Below are 17,246 nucleotides of genomic sequence, written 5' to 3' on the forward strand. Positions count from 1 at the left end.
TCTGACAGCGGGTGGGAAGGTGACGTCGGGACGGTGCGTGACTAACGCACGCACCGCCCCCATGCGACGTCACAGCCAGTATAGCGCCCGCCACAGTGGGGAGTGTCGGGGCGCACAATGCGCCTCCTCCCCTCGCTAGTATCCGTCCCGGAGCCGCGGCAAAGGTGTAAAAGAGCCACATGCGGCTCCGGAGCCGCGGGTTGCAAACCCCTGGCTTAGTACCTCTGAGAGTGCAAAAAAACCACAATTGCTTCCCTTGTCTCTACTAACTACCCACCCTAATGCTAGTGTTAAATTACAAAGGTAGAACCTAGTTTTGCATTACAAATGGTCAACGAGGGCAGTGATGAACTTCCATCAAGGCTTAAGGGTGCAAGGAGTCATTGGTGTCTTCCTATGAATGTTGATAAATGTTCAGGTTTTGGCCTTGCAGAGCTTAGTTTCTTCTCTACTCCAACATGGCAGGACGAACAGCTGCTTCTAAAAGAAACCAGAATGTTAATTTTGGCATGTATGCCAGGATTTAAGCAAATAGAGCATTGCTGTCAGGGAGGGGGGGGATTTATTAATTTGGCTCCTTGCTGTAAGGCATTACATTTACAGTCAAACCACAAAGTAAGACTTAAAATGGCATATTAGCACACACATTATATTTATAGTTTTTTTATATACATAAAAAAGCTAGGATCTGCTTAAAGCAATTTAATATCTGTTTGTTGGGAAGGAAAGCCAGCATTACAAAATATGGTTTTATTTTTGCAGCTGCTGAATGAGGATATGAATTTAGGGGTGGAAATAAATGCAACTCAAAGGAAAACAAAAATAAAAATTATTTCAAAAGACACAGATCGGATGATGGGCTCCTAAAGCCAAATCTCTGCTTTAAATGTCTTTTAAAAGCTTTGAACTGTGCCTTAAGACAACATTGACTTATGAATATATTGCTTAAAAAAATTAAATGTCCCAGGGAAACCATTATGGAGAACTCTAGGTGCTTGGTCTAGACCCGAGGGTCAGGTTTTGGTGGTGATGAGTGCTTTCTGTGAAAGAACTAGGAGTTCAAAGGCATATGGTCTGGCAGAATTATGTAGTACATTCCACCTGGGACCACAGGTGGAGAATCTCATAACTCTGAAAATTCCTTGCTGTAGAGAGCAAGTTCTAACAGCTGTCTCCCTGATTTGCTAGTTGTCTGTGTGCAGGAAGTGTTTTGTTTGGCTTTTTGCTATAGTCCAGATATTTGGGTATATTACCACTACCAACCCTCAGCATTGACTACGCTGACTGGGGTTGATTGGATTTGTAATCCCAAACCCTAGAAGGCACCAGGGTGGAGAAGGCTGGCTTGAGACATTTGAACAGGGCCGTCTTTAGCATATTCACTGCCAGGGTACAAAGATCCGCCCAGCGCCCCCAAATTTAGTTTAGTCGCCCCCAAATTAACTTTTATTGAGCTTTTTTGGGAGAGGAAATCGCTCACCTATAACAACAATGCAACGGAAAAAACTTCTTTCGTTTCCTGACTCATCGGGAATATTTGATGCTACGGAGTAACAGAGCGACGGAGGAGGTGGGCAGGGACTTTTGCTCCATTGCTGCTGATAGAGAGGGACCAGTATACATTTGGCGCCCCCCAGAATTCAGCGCGCGGGTGCCCAGCACCCCCTGCACCCCCCACGCTATGCCACTGGTTGTGTTGCTGCAGATGCACCATTGTATTTCTTCTCTCTGTTCTGCTCCCAGTGGTCATTCCTCCTCTGGTCACTTCTGTAAATGCACAACCTGTCTGTCTCGAGGCTTTTTGGTCTTTGTAACACATCATATACATTGAGGATGCAGGATACATAAAAATAATAGTTATTACCCACATCATATTGTTTCAGCCATCCAGGAAAAGGGGATGGATAATGTGATGTTAAAAATCCTTCTTCCTCTCACATCAAGCTTCCTCTCACATGAGAACACCAAATGGTGCCTCAAGGAATAAAAGCATTACTCCCAAAATAGAGATTAGTGTATTTTGAAGAAAAGAACAATTATTTCCGCATACAACTCTGCTTCTAAGATGCATCTGCAAGTGGAAAGACCAGGCTTAACAGGGTGATTTAAAATCTAAAAGGAAACTACAAAGGGAAGCCCAACTTTATTCAAAAAATCTAACATATAAACTTTCCTTTTTAATAATGTTCAAGGGATCACTAATTTCATGTTACTGCTTGCAGCTTCAGGAGGCTCTTAAATTAATCACATGGTTTAGCAACAGCTGCAGCCACACTAAGAATATACATTTACAATTTCTTAAGTCAGCCTGTGGTCTTTCTTGAAATAGAGGCAAGTTCATTTCAAAACCAAGAAGAAAGTATATATTTGAAAAGTAATTATTTAGGTTAACCAAACAGCAGATTATTTTTAACATCACTGTTCCATAGATTTCAATATCTGGGCATCCTCTTACCACAAAGGTCTTAGAAAGTCACTTAAATTGTAGATCTGTTCTTCCATTAGGTACATCTGAAGATGACCAAAATTTGATATAGTTGGATATACTAATTACTAGTTGAGTTGCAGGCTCACAAAGCTAGCATTATTTGTCACTATTTTGGAAAGAGCAGGGTTTTTCTCTTGGTTGCTCAACAACCTTCTGCCAGCAAAACAAGTATATTGTCAGGCTCCTATCCCAGAATGCAATAACGGTGGCACTTACTTTGGAGTAAGAAACAGATCTTTGTTCAGGCACAGTATGAAGTGCAGGTCCAGGAGTGGTGAGGGTACATGAGGAAGACGAGTGATCCACAATGAGTGACACATCTCTTCCTCCAAGCTTGTAAAGGGTGAGTCTGCTACATACACACCTGCGAACTCCTCCTAAGCAGGTGCAACTGATCCCACCTACAACAGTGACACTTTGTTCATGGTGACAACACTGTGTCCTGTCCCTCTGCCTCCAGCTCCTCTTGTTCAGCATCTCCCCGCTCCCTAACGAATCTCTGCACACCTCAGGAGTGGGGCAGTGGGGAGAGCCAGTAGCTCTGCTTCCCCATCTGTGACACCTGTAGTTACAAGGGGCAGGTTCCCATCCTTCATCTTCTGGTGCCTGTTATCCTGCCCTCCATCAGCTCTATCTCCATCGTCCTTCTCTTCTGTTTGGGACTGCCGTGGCATGCCTGATCTTGATGGGACCAAGGGATTCATGGCATATGTGACTTTAACATGCTATGTGACTTTAACATAGTGCTACATTGGACCCAATATCATACCAGTCTTCAACTTAAGGACCAGAAATATCATTATGTCCACATGGTGCCCTATGTATTCAGGCATCATTTCCTGCCCTTATCATTAGTCTTTCCTGGTGTTGCCAGGCACCAAGCCCAGTGAGGACCTCTAAGGCAAGGGAGTGCAGCCAAGCAGCTGGAACTCTCCTGGCTCATGTGGCAGGAAATTGCCAGCCACTACTGCCTGTCAGAAGCAGTCAGTGCTTATTTATTCAAGCATCTTGTAGGCATCAATACCTGTTAAAGGAATACCTTCAGCTATTAGGTAGCTCAGAGACAGTCCATCTTCTGTATTCTCAGGGGCTGTTCTAATATCCTTACAGTGGTTCAGAAGCCAGAAGTGTACTTTGCAGCACAAAATGAACTGCTAGGCATCTATGCTTACTGAAGTCTTCTAGATCCACTGGGCATCCCTTTCTAGTTTGCTCTGCGAGTGTCGGCATTGCCCAATAGCAAGTAATCAAGTTACAGTGGTGCCCCGCAAGACGAATGCCTCGCAAGACGGAAAACCCGCTAGACGAAAGGGTTTTCCATTTTTCAATGCGCTTCGCAGGACGAATTTCCCTATGGGCTTGCTTCGCAAGACGAAAATGTCTTGCGAGTCTTGAGATTTTTTTTCGTCCCCCCCCTTTTCTAAGCCGCTAAGCGTTTAATAGCGTTTTAGCAGCTAAGCCACTAAGCCTTTAATAGCCGCTAATAGCGCTAATCCGCTAAGTCGCTAATAGGGTTGCTTCACAAGACGAAAAAACCGCTAGACGAAGATACTCGCAGAACGGATTAATTTTGTCTTGCGAGGCACCACTGTACAGAAAAGTCAGACATCTCATTACAACACATACTCTAGGATTTATGCAACACAAATTTGTGCTTTGAATTTAGCTCCCTTTGTTGGTGGAGAAGAGAATAATTCGAAACGTACAGAAGATGCTTAAGATTTGCAAATATTTTTTGTTCCTCCAATTTTTGAATGATTGATATATTCTAACATGAGGTATCTGTGCAATCAAGGAATGGGAAATACAGTTCTGGGCTTAATTACGTATCTGTAAAAGAGATGAACTGTCTAGCTGGAATGTACAGTCTGGAGATAACCATATAAACTAGTTTCCTGCGGTGTTTTTGAGCTTCCTAACTTAAGATTGTGCCATTCTGTACTCACTCATATTTCTATTCTCTTATATTGCACATGAATAACTCAAGGAAATTGCTTTTCCATTCTATTTCCTGAAGTCCAAAATGCACCATTATTTCGTTTTGCTTTCTGACAGCACTGTTCTCAGTATTTTTGACCTGCATAAACTACAGTCTTTCAACTTCTCTCAATGACCCTAAAATTATATTTTGACCTCAGTGTTCCCTTTGATTATAGTGCCCAACCATCCATTTCCCTCAGAACCATCTATCTTTTTTTTCCTTCAGCTGCCTTTTCAATGCCTCGTGTTTTGTTTGGTTTTAAACCCATATATTAATTTTCTTTTTAGCCCTTGGAGAGCTTGTTAAAAAATATTGTTCTTCTTAAGAAGAGCTGCCTGTGGATATGCAAGTTATCAGATGAGTCAAATTTAAGGAACACGTGCTTAGCATTTGTGTACATAAGAGAGCTGGTTTGGTTTACTATGTCGGGGCTGGCAGACGTGGAGTCAAATCCTAGCTCTGGATTCACAAGGAAAGGCACAATTTAAGCCATGGGCAGACACTCTATTGAAAAAGGTATCACAGATTGCACAGGCAGAGGAGTTTGTAGAAACTCTGAACACAGGATGTGGGCCTGTGAGGCTGCAACAAATTCAGGCTCTAGTGCTACACTAATGCCTGACAAAAAGCACTCCCCCACCAAGGCTATTGGGGTGGGTGCAGATTTATTATACCTCACATCAAAGTAATGCTTTCTCTTTGACTTAATTTGTGGCGGAGATGGATTTAGGGTAGGGTGGGTGGTTCCCCTGCGCAGGGCACCAAGCTGGGAGGGGCGCAAAATAACCGTTGCCACCACCTATATTTATATGGGTACCTACTGAGAAGATCCACAATAAAACAACCGTAAAGGTAAAGGGACCCCTGACCATTAGGTCCAGTCGTGACCGACTCTGGGGTTGCGGTGCTCATCTCGCTTTATTGGCCGAGGGAGCCGGCATACAGCTTCCGGGTCATGTGGCCAGCATGACTAAGCCGCTTCTGGCGAACCAGAGCAGTGCACGGAAACGCCGTTTACCTTCCCGCCGGAGCAGTACCTATTTATCTACTTGCACTTTGAAGTGCTTTTGAACTGCTAGGTTGGCAGGAGAAGGGACCGAATAACGGGAGCTCACCCCGTCGCGGGGATTCGAACCGCCGACCTTCTGATCGGCAAGTCCTAGGCTCTGTGGTTTAACCCACAGCGCCACCCGCGTCCCTAAAACAACTGTACCAAAAGGAATTATTGTGAAAATAAAAATATGCTTTGTGAGGAGGAGGAGTCCAATTTTGTCCTCGCTCAGGGCGCCATATTAACAAATTCCATCCCTGTTTGTGGCATGGTTGCCGAAAAGACTGGACCCCACTGTTTGTTTGTTTATTTATTATTTAATCCTTCGTCAAAAATCTTAAACAGCGTCCGTAGTCTGGTGTCTTAGAACTTTGAATTAGTTTCTAGTTACTAGTGAGTTGTGAGCCAAACCTGGGTTACAGTCTCCCCTAAAGTGCATTGCCCCAGGGCTACAGCTGCCATTTTCATTTTATTTTAAAGACAAGGAGAAAGAGAGGTGAAGTAAAGTAAGCAGATTAATTCTTGTCAGGCAGAAGTTAGGTTGGGGAAGGCCCATAGCTCAGCAGCACAGCATCCACTTTCCATGCATAAGGTCCCAGGTTCAATCCCTGGCATCTCCAGGTAGGGCTGGAGTGTTCTTGCATGAAATCCTGGAGTGCTACTGTCAGCAGTGTGGACAGTACAGAGCTAGGTGGATCAATGGTCCGACCTGCTATAAGGCAGCTTCCTGTGTTTCTGTAAGGCCGTTGTAAAAACTACTGAGATATGTGCATGAAGCTATTTGCTTGAAAAATAGTATGCAAGTTATTTAAGTACTGTTAATAGAATTAAATTCTTTGTACTTGTGGCAAGTAGTTTAGCATGTTAGTTCATGGTCATTAGATTATTTGCTGAATAAATCGCAGGGAAACATTTTTGTCTGAGTTAACTTCTTTCCATGGAATGATATTCTGAGCTTGTTGTATGTTACTGCCTTTGTTCAGGTGTACAACATGTTTCAACACCAGAGCCTTGGAGTTAAAGTCAATATTCGAGTGACTAAGCTTGTCCTTCTTCAAAGCCGTCCTGTAAGTTGGTGACAACCTGCTGTGGTGGTGTTTTTATTTTGCTCAAAACAACTGTCTGAAATTGTGACTTTGATAACCATTAAATGATAGATGGGTTAAATAAAACAGCAGTGGATAGATTGCAGAGTTCCACAACCCATGTGTTGTAGCCATCTTTGGTGAGGTTTTTTTCACTGAAGTGAGGAAGTGGCAATTTACCTGAAATTGACCTGGATCGACTGGTGGGCTGCAGTTAATTTCTGCCCCAAGCCCATTGCTAGATTTGCCTTCCTATCATCCTTAAGATGACTGCTTTTGATTATATGTATATATGCTCCTAGGCAGAGCAGGGTTAGAGCAGAGCCTGAAGAAATCTAGTTGAGTAGGGAGAGATTGTGGAGAAATCTGCCAGGGCACAGGCACTGCCAGGGCATAGGCACAACCATGGCAGAATCTGGAAACCAGGGACCAAAACTAAGCTAGACCCTGGTAGAGTATTGGCAGAACTGTAGAGAATCTACAGTTTCCCCAGAAATGATTTTACAGATCCCATTGCTGGTTACTAGATAGAACATGATTTTATTGCTTGGGCTGCTAAAATACTGCTTGGCAATCTTCATCCCACTGCTCCCTGTACTAGTGCAAAGTGAAAATGCATCCCCTCTGCTATTGCAGCAGGATTTCTTTCCCATGCAAAGTGGTCCTCTTGTCTAGGCAGCTGCCTCTGTAAAAGCTAGCCCTGGCAGAGTTATTCCTCCGGTCCATATTAGTTGCCCATATTTTGTCCATATTAGTTTGTCATGAAAGATTCTTGGTTCATGTTCTGCTGATGGCCTACTCATTGCTTGCAGATTTGCCACCTGGGTTGATCCCCTCCCTGCTTTGTGTCTCTTCAATTCCTCTTTGTTTCCTGAAGGCCAAGCTGTCCATTGGGCATCATGGGGAGAGGTCCCTGGAGAGTTTTTGCCATTGGCAAAATGAAGAATTTGGTGGCGCAAAGTACCTTGGAAATAATCAGGTGCCGGGAGCACGAGATGACACCCCTCCAGTGGATGCTGCTGTCTTTGTCACCAGGTAGTGATTTTAATTCAGATTGATTGATCCCCTCCAAGACTGGCTTTTTTTTATTTCAGGTGCATCCTGCAACATGTTCTTGACACAATAATAGTTGTATTACTGATGGTGGATTTGTTCTGCTTTAGTTTGTTTTGTGATGCTTCCTCAATGCTACAACATTATTTCTGCCTGGAGGGGCTATAGGAAATCAAAAGCATGACAAAAATACAACAGAACATTTCTGGTATGAAAAGTTACTGGATTTCAGCAGGACATTGCAGGATATGCACTGTTTGGAAATAAAGCAGTATGATTGTCCCCAAACATTGATGGGCATAAGTAGTATTAAAAGCAGGATCACATGTGACTGTCCTAGTATAATCATGAGCACAGATAATCATGGATGAACAATAAAAAGGAAGGTCTGGAGGAACCCACTGATGACTCCCACTGGCTCTAGGTTCTGAGAGGCTCTTGGGCAAGATGCTGTCATTTGTCATTTGGAGAGATGGAAAGAGATTCTTAAAGCAGTGCCTACCCTATCCCAGAGTGCTCTTTGCAAGAGGCATCCCTTTACTCTTTGCTTTTCACTGGGGACTTGGGCAGGGTCTTTCATTCTGTGTTGTGTCCAAAGAAGCTGGAGTCCTCCTTGCTGCTTCTGCCCTGCCCTAGTGGAAAGTGGAACTGGCAGAACCATTGGCACAATGGGCTTCTTGCTAATCACTTATCCTTATTAAATGCCCAGCACTGTTATCAATCATTGGCCATTATCAGTAGCAAACCCACATAAATATGGACCATGCTGCCCATTGTGACTGTCCTCTGGAGAGCCCCTCCCTGTTTCAAGCTTAGGGCTTTTCTCATCACCAGGCACACACTGATGTTTGCTTATTTATACTCCTGCCACCTCTGGGGTCTGCTGCCCCTGACTTTACAACTTTCTTCTCTGCTTTTCTCCTCCATCCTTGTTACACATCTGTATTCTCTCTCCTCTTAATTCACCAGAGGTGATGCTGCTTTTCTTACTCCTAATGCAGTCAGTATCTTTCATCTCTTTCCCTTGTTTCCTCTGGTTCAGTACCTGGCTCTATGCTTGTTCATTCTCAATTTCACACTCACTCACACATTCCTTCTCCTTGCCTGCCCTCCTTTCTAGAAAGGAGCCATGCTCACTCTCTCTTCTCTTGCACTGGGTTCCATTAATCTGCAGTCTCTTTGCTGCACCTCCTCCTTTCACTCCCACTTCCTTTCCCCATCTCTTTCTCGGTGGCTGGGACCTGCATGCAGTGCATCTCTCACCCCACTGTTATTCTTCCAGGTTGAATAGTGCTGCATCCTTAGCTTGGTCACCCTGCTTCATCCTTCCTAGCTTATGTTCTGGTCAGACTGCCAACACCTTAGCATGCTGGAGACCTTACCTTGCTTTAGATTCACAGAAAACTTAGTTGAGTTACTGAAACTGAGTTTAAAAAAAGACTATGTTTGTAAATGGTTCATATGTATATTTGGTAAACCCTTTTACGTGAAAGGTTCACAATATTTCCAAAGACATGTGCCAGCCAGATGGTGGAATGGGGAGAGCCATATTTTTTTCCTGTGTTGCATTTCCCCCTCCTTCATAATCCACCCTTGGTGTCAACATAGTTATTCATTTTTAAGATTCAGGGTGAGTTGCAAACCAAATACAATTAAAATAGAAGAACAGTTTTAAATGGTCAATAGAGCCTCATGAAACTCAGTTAAAATCTTATCACAGAATTAACAGCCGAGCTTAAAGTCCCTACAGGATGGGAGAGGTCTTAACCAACTTCAAAAATATCAAATGGGGCTGGTCTAATGCACGTGCTTCAGCAGGGGGCTCCTCAGTGAGGTTGCCACTGCTGAAAAGTCTTGGCTTATTACAGTCTAATTTCAGAATCCCAAGGCACATGGATTAGGGCCCCTGTGATTATTGCATATAGACCTCTTTGGGTAGCATTGCTGGAGAAGCAGAGTATAGAAATTGGGGGAAAAAGTGAAAGCGGGTGATACCTTAGATTCCCAGATTTATCTGTGCTTTAAATTAATTAGCACCCTTGCTTCAAAATGTAACATTACATTTACATTACATTACATTACATAATGTAATGCGCTCTGGTCCATGGGGTCACAAAGAGTCGGACACAACTAAACAACTAAACAACAACAACAACATAATGTAAATTAATTAACACTCTTGCTTCAAAATGAGGCTAAGTGCTAACCTCTTGATCTTCTTTGAACCCTGTAGCTGAGATGTGATTGGATTCTCTGATTTCTCTCCCCACTTCGATGTAAGCTTTAACACACACTCAAGCACACTATATTGTTGAGAGGGGCAGCAAAGGTCCAATATTTTACCTATTCTCCTTCCTTACCCACTGGGTTGATTTACCAAATGGAATGCCACATGTACTTAAGCATTTGGAGCAGCTAGTCGCTCAGGGAAAACTTGGGACACCCTCCAAATTATATGGATTTGGAGAAGTTTACAGAAGTAATAATAGATGGGGCGCTCCAGCTGCCACTGGTTTGGATAATGGACTCAAAGATTAGCTCATTTTGTGAGAGAATTGGGCACCATACCAATGCAGGGCTTCAGCAAAACCACATCCACCCTGCAAAATAAGCCAGCGCTGTGTTGCCACAACCTTTCCCTTCCTGTATATCCTTTTGCTTTTGTTTTTTTGTCCTGTTTGAACTTTCCCCTTCATAGGAAAGGACAGTGTGTCAATTGGAAGATTTCTTGGCTCAACTCTTTTTGGTTTCTGTGGCACAAAAGTTAGCATTTTCAGCTAGGTGCTGCAAGCTTCTTCATTAAACGTTGGCTTTCAAAATGCATGTACATGTCCCTGGATGCTCCCCAGTGTGTCCAGTTTGGAAGGGCTAAGCCAGGGGAAAGCAGGAGCTGGTTTTTCAACAGCTGCAGCTGCTACAGTTAGCATAAGAACTAAGCTCTTAAGGGTCAGCCTCTAAAAAGGAACATTTTTTCTGGATTTTGTAGGGCAGGCTATGTTTGTTTGAGCAATGGAGGAGCCAAACACAGCTTATCTCTGGGAAGTTGTATTTTAAATTCCTATTTATGTGATTGCACCCCACCTTGATAGCATGCTGTAACATAAGAAAAGCCAAGACAATCTACTCCAGCATCCTGTTCTCATGAATGCCTTTGGGAAGTCCAAAAATGGAATTCTCCCCAACTGTGATTCCCAGCAGCTGGTCTTCAGAGGTATATAGCCTCTAACAGTGGAGGTACAACACAGTAGTCACTAGCAGCCACTGATAGCTTTATCTTCCATGATTTTGTCTAATCCTCCTTTAAAGCCGTTGGTGGCCATCACTGCCTCTTGTACAAGGGAGTTCCATAGTTTAACTATGCATTTTGTTTAGATGAAGGGCAGTATTAATAATAATAATTTCACCTTTGCACTTTGCTTTCTGCAAGCTTTCCTGAAGCTAGAGGGTGGGGGCACAATTAAAATGATTTTCTGATACATTATTTTCCTTATGACAAGATGTAGCGTGCTTGAGGAGAAGGACCAAGGAAAAGTTTTCATAGGACTGTGCAGAAACTACCCTGAGATATTTCCCTAATCTTATCAGAAATTCTTCTTTTGCTGCCCTTGAAGGTCCACAGATGTTTCTCTTCTGCAGTAATTAAATTCACCTCAAAATGTCAGTTCTGGTGAGATTTGCCAGTAATTCTCTGCTAATTGCTGAAAAAGAACCTTTATTTGATGTGCTCCTTCCTTCCTTCCTTCCTTCCTTCCTTCCTTCCTTCCTTCCTTTCTGCCACACCACTCTACACTGAGCTCCCTGTATCTTATCCCCTCCCTCTGCACTGGCTGCTACTGGATCTGATGCAGTAGGCAGCTTCCTTAAAAATTGTGTCCTTCACTTGTTGTCTGAAGTGGTACAGGCCTCTTTACCACCACATTCAGCTGTGTGCATATATATGGCCTCAGAGCTATTCCATCACAGAATGTGGCTAGTGGTGGACTGACAGTCAAATCTTTGTTGTTATGAGCAATGGCCAACAGATAGGCCAGGGATTTTGCCTCTGAATCAAGTTAAGATTGTAGATGTGGAAATGCATTTTTGTAATGCTCTCACACTCTTTCACATGCAGACACAAAACACCCCTCTATAAAAAGCTAGAACATTAGGGAGAAAGGTTTGGCACAGTTTTGTAGGTTACTAGTGGAGATTAGTGTAGACACAGCTCATAATTCTACCACCTCAGTCAACCTCCCCATTCTGCATAATGTAAATATGCAGCTAGCTGCCTACATTTTCTTTCTCTGTTCCCCTTCCTGCTGCCACGTTAAGAGCTCCCCAGTGGACCGTTTGGTGTTGAGGGATAAGATGATTTTGCAGTCCTGTCAATCAATCACAGGTGGCTAATTTTGCTGCACTGTTTTCTAGTGTGGAGCAGTGGCATTTAGAGGGGAGCATCCAGGGAATCGCCTGGAACTACCAGCTCCCATTGTCATAATTTTGGTACCAGAGTGCAAGAGGGAGAAATGTCGTGTTTTTATTTGCTAAGCTAGCAAGCCCCTTAGGGGAAGAGGCTTTTCCAGCCGTGGCCTCCCGCCACTTACTCAAAGTTCACAATAAAAGCATCTGTTTGATTTACCAGTTTATATAACATAATAAATCCTTAAATAAACTTCTGTCGAGCTGGCTCTGGGAACTCCTGTGAGGGTGCTTGCGCCAGCTGGGTCAAGAGCAGAATGTCATCAGCCGCCTTGTGGAAAGGCTTGTATTTCAAGCATTTAGATGCAGTAGAGCAGCCCTGGATTCCTTTGGTTCACTGGTAGCAGCTTAAGAGTTTCTTTTGCTTCAGCCTGAATTAAATCCTTTTTGATGACTCTCCTGAAAGAGAAGCCTGGAGATGCCTTTGGGAGGAAAGAAAAATGAAAGCAATGGATTGACAGTGTGCATTTAATAAATATTAGTTATGATGCATTGAATCGCCAAGGGTAAAGATGGGCAGAGCATAGTTAGTGCACTAGGAATGGATCTGGAAACATTTTAACTGTATGGTCAAGATTGGGGTGGAGGGATTGATTCTGCAAGTTTGCAGCAAAAGCTGGCCTTGGATAGTGCCAGCTGGATGTCACACCGATATGCCTCTGGTCTCGATCCCTGGAGCAACTGTTTTTAAAACCCAGCCGGATGGGTGGGGTAAAATATTAATAATAATGCTTTATAAACATATTAGTAGTTTATTCCATTTTATGAAACAAACAGCATACAATAGTTAAAGGAAAAGTACAAAAACTTCAGAACATTACATTCATAGTTTGAAATTCTCAAACATGCTCAAATACAGCACACACATCCCGCATTTTCTTGTAAACTCAAGCGCACGCACACACCAAACTTGGACAACATTTAATGGGGATTAAACAGATTGACAGAGGATCAGTTCTAGCAGAGCTCTTCTGATGTCTATATACACTCATGCACCTGCACACTAACTCTCTCCTGCCCCAGCAATTAGGTCATGGGGGAGAGCATTTCAGACCAAATTGCTGTGGGGAGGGTGACATCGGAGACTGCAGCTGCCGAGAATGCCCCTGAAAATGCCACCCACACCCGGCTGCCACAATTAAATATAGAAAGGTTTTCTATTTGCTCCGATAGAGCAGTTTTTCCAAGCCTAATCACGTTGTGTTTAGTGCATATTTAAATGTGCAAGACTGGATTCAATGGTTTTATTATATGTATATGCTTATTTTAATGAATATGTTGTGCATTATAGCCTTTCGTGTTTTTAATTACTATTTATTATTTTTAGGACAGATTTTTGTGTCCACAAGGATGTGCCCTGTGACACTGTGGGTAAGTAACTGAGTGATTACGTTCCATTTTTATGAGGGTTGGTGAAACCAAGGCACTTAAGATGGTGTTGGAATCCAACACCCATCAGCTCCAGTCAGCATGGCCAGTGGTAAGGAATGATGGGAGTTGTAGTTCAACAATATCTGGAGAGCCACAGTTTGCCCAGTTCTTATCTATGTTGCCTTTATTTTATATGTGGAGTTTTCTGATCAAGCTCAGAAACCACTGTCACTAATTCCAGTGCACATAAAACATTATGGATAACTTGCAACTTACGGGGTATTTAACTTGTACGCATTTAGCTTTACCTGCTTGGCAAAAAAAATTTAAAAAAAATTAAAGGGAGAAGACAGAGGGTGGGCGTGTGGGCAAAAAAAAGTTTGGCAATGTCACCCACCATTGAACCCAATGTGTTTTGACGCAGAGTAACCCCAGCGTAAGTTGAGTTGCCTGTACGTAATACATTTGCATATTCATATTTATTCCCTAAACTTTTTCTACACTGTGTGCTAGACCTGGCAATTAATTCATCGTTGCTTAATTGGTTTGACATTGTGACACTGGAAATTGTAGAATTGTACAGTGAAGTTGCTAAGGCAATCAGCATCTGGGTTAACTCTTGCTAAACTGAACTATTCTTCATTGTAAATAAGAAATGAATGTCCTAAAACTGAAGCTTACAAGGTATAAATCAGAGTACTTTGAATGAAAATGCAAGTCAATTAAGGGAAAAGGAATGTTCTATAAGAGTATCATGTACTGCTAGAGCCAAACCCTGATAATCATCTATGTCCCATAGACTGGAGGGGGGAGCATTTTTTCAGTCTGAGGGCCACATTCCCTTATGGACAATCTTCCAGGACAGAGGCACATACCAGTGATGGGTGGGGCTAGAAGCAAAGGTGGGTGGGGCAATAAATGCTAATTTTACCTTTGTACAATAGAAGAGTTTCTGCACATGCTCACACAGCCCTCTCTGTCTTCTGTCCAGCCAAACAAGAGGTATTATCATAGTTCAAGGAAGCAGTGCAGCCAGGCTAAAACATATAAGGAGAGTACAAAGAAGGACTCTTAAGGGATTTATCCTGGAGAAAAGGGTGTGCGGCCTGGGGAATGTTCTGTGGGCCAGATAGAGTGGCCCCTAGCATAGATTTTTGTGGTAGAAAATAGTAACGTGCAGTAGATAGACTGAAACCGGGAAAATTAAATACATTTCCAGGATCCATCCTTTCTTAGACGATTGCATGGCAAGGATTGTACAGTAACTTCCCTGTTTATATCAATGGGAATTTGGCTGGATCATGCTGCTTGGGTATATCTACACTACAAGACTCTATCAGTTTTCTTTCTGTTTAAATGTCATAGCTTCCTCCAAATATACTAAGGAATTGCTGAATGCGTTAGAGATCCCTAATGCCGCTTCTAGAACTGTATATACCAGATTTTCTCTCTCTCTCTCTCTCTCTCTCTCTGTGTGTGTGTGTGTGTGTGTGTGTGTGATTGACAGCTAAAGCAGCTTTAGTGTAGGATGGCAAGGTGAAAAAGAGAGCAGAGCTCCTATACCAGGGGTACCCAATGTGGAGCTCTCCAGATGTTGGACTACAAATCAGATCAGTCACAGGTAGCATAGCCAGTGGCCGGGATGAAGGGAATCCATCAACATCTGGAGGTTGTCACCAGGTTGGCTGTCCCTATCCTACACCTTTAACACTTGTGTAGAAGCAGGAATTTCAGTAGGTGTAGCATTCGTAACAAGTAGTACACTGTTTGATGCTTTATTTTCTTTGCCATACCTGACCTGTTCATCCCAATGCACCTAAAAACATGGGGCACATAATATACATAGAGAACAAATTCAAGGATAAGGCTAAGGCAAGTTGGTTAACCTGTATCTACTTGGGTTATTTTGCACCTTTTACGTAATTATGTTGGCTTTTGTAGTTTCATTGACTTTTTTTTCTTGCTTGTAAGCTGCCTTGGGGCTTCTAGAAAGGTAAAATAGAAATGTTTTAAATAATAAAATGTGATAGTTGAGGACTCATAGTTGAGTATAGCGTATTTATAGTATAACTTACATAGTTCAGTTTAGTTGGGTAGGAGCAAAACTCCAGTCCTTAGAAATGTGTATTTTGTGTGAAGACTTTATTCCATGTTTCAGAGAAGTAGATATTTTTTCAGCTTTAATATTTCCTTGCTATATCTGCTTTCTGTTAACATTATAGCACTAAGCATATTTTCTCAGAAGTAAGTCTCTCTGAATTCACTGTGATTTATGTCCCCAAAAAGTGTGTTTAGGATTATAACTATAGACTTTATCAAATACTCAGTTTGTGTTTGCAGATTTTAGTAGAGTCATAAAGGGGAGGAATTTGGAAACTTCCACTTTTGACTAACCAAAGCTTGCTGTGTTGCCTGTATCTGCACGTATTATTAGTTTTAACCATGGTTAGCTTAAACTATCCAGCTTCAGTAACTGTGGTTGAAAGTTAGCCTTTCTGAAGCTAAACAATTTGGTCTGATGTCAGTATAAGGCATCTTCTTATGTTCCTAATGAGCACAATTCCCTCTTCGGCTGCCCAGAGAACTTTTATGTTAAGTGTCGGCACACAAATAACATAAATTAATTAATTTAAAAATGATGGCTATGCACAGTGGCCAGTGTTTCTGTGTATTCTCCATTCAACTTGTATTAAGCCAGATATATCTAATGATCCAGATTCTGCACAAACCGAAATATTTTCTTGGAAGCTGTGCTTGCTGGAGAGAAAAAATGGCACCAGGCGGCTTGCATTTGTATTTTGGCAGGGTGTGCTTGCTGGAATGGATTGCTCAGGGAATGGAATTCAACTGCCAAGGTAGCTTTGAAGGTTACATAATGACTCAACCAAGCTCAAAAATGGGGAAAAAATATGTAGGTATGTATATGCGGGATAAGACTGTGCTGGCTGCTCCAAGAATCAGAACAACCACATTTGTGTTGGAAAGAGTCTGCTGGCACTTAATGTATTTGCTCAATTGGTTACCTGGCCCCAAAGGACAGCTGAATTCTTTCTTTATTTGAAAAAAGAGAAAGGAGGATTTAATGGAAAAGGCATGCAAATTTCTAGCAATAGCATTGTAAGCAGCGTAACTGCAAAGTACCCACAGCCTCGCCCCCACCCCCCACCAGTACTGAAATGCAGGCGGCCTTGCTTTTATGCCGTTCAGGGTTCCCTGTTGACAGAAGCTAGTTAAACAGTCTGTGGGCTGCAGCCGTCAGCCCTCAGCCATATCTCTCGTGTTGTGACTTGAATCAGTTCTCCTGTTTCCTGCTGAAATCTCTGTTCCAGCCACGCTGCCTTTGAGCGAGCCAAACAGTGAGAGTTCAGCGTCTCGCTCTTAATATCCTGTGGAAGGAGACTGGACGAGCTTTGCATAGCTTGTCAGAGTCTAACCTTGTTTTGTAGGCCAGCATGTTTGTAACCCTTTGCAGGTTTTAGGGCAATCTCCTTTGCTCTTGCAGCCCAGATTGAAAATGTGAGACATGAATTGAGTTTAAAGAGTCACGACTTTTTTTTTGTAATAGCAACTATCTGCAATTGGATGACCTTAGCTTAGCTATTTCCTGGGGGCATCCCTAACTTGAGGATAAAGCTGGGAGAAGTTCCTGCCCCTCCCCATTTGAGTGACGTCACCAGACGCTGGATCTGAAAATTACCTCTGTGACTTTCTTTAGCCACTTGCATTGAAGGCAAGTCAAGAGAGGCTGCTGGATGTTGG

The 17,246-nt window shown here is 42.8% G+C and overlaps 1 protein-coding gene across 2 annotated transcripts in view; it reads left to right on the forward strand.

Annotated features, from left to right (window-relative positions):
• Positions 1-17,246, forward strand: part of ADAMTS17 (ADAM metallopeptidase with thrombospondin type 1 motif 17) — a 184,805-nt gene that overhangs the window by 30,546 nt on the left and 137,013 nt on the right. For both annotated transcript variants that reach the window (XM_082198330.1, XM_082198331.1), the window contains exons 5-7: positions 6,504-6,587; positions 7,483-7,640; positions 13,444-13,487. In XM_082198330.1, the coding sequence (XP_082054456.1) occupies positions 6,504-6,587; positions 7,483-7,640; positions 13,444-13,487 (286 nt within the window). The remainder of the gene's footprint in view (positions 1-6,503; positions 6,588-7,482; positions 7,641-13,443; positions 13,488-17,246) is intronic.

Source organism: Podarcis vaucheri (assembly GCF_965113315.1).
Source record: "Podarcis vaucheri genome assembly, chromosome: 14".
Classification (NCBI taxonomy): domain Eukaryota; kingdom Metazoa; phylum Chordata; class Lepidosauria; order Squamata; family Lacertidae; genus Podarcis; species Podarcis vaucheri.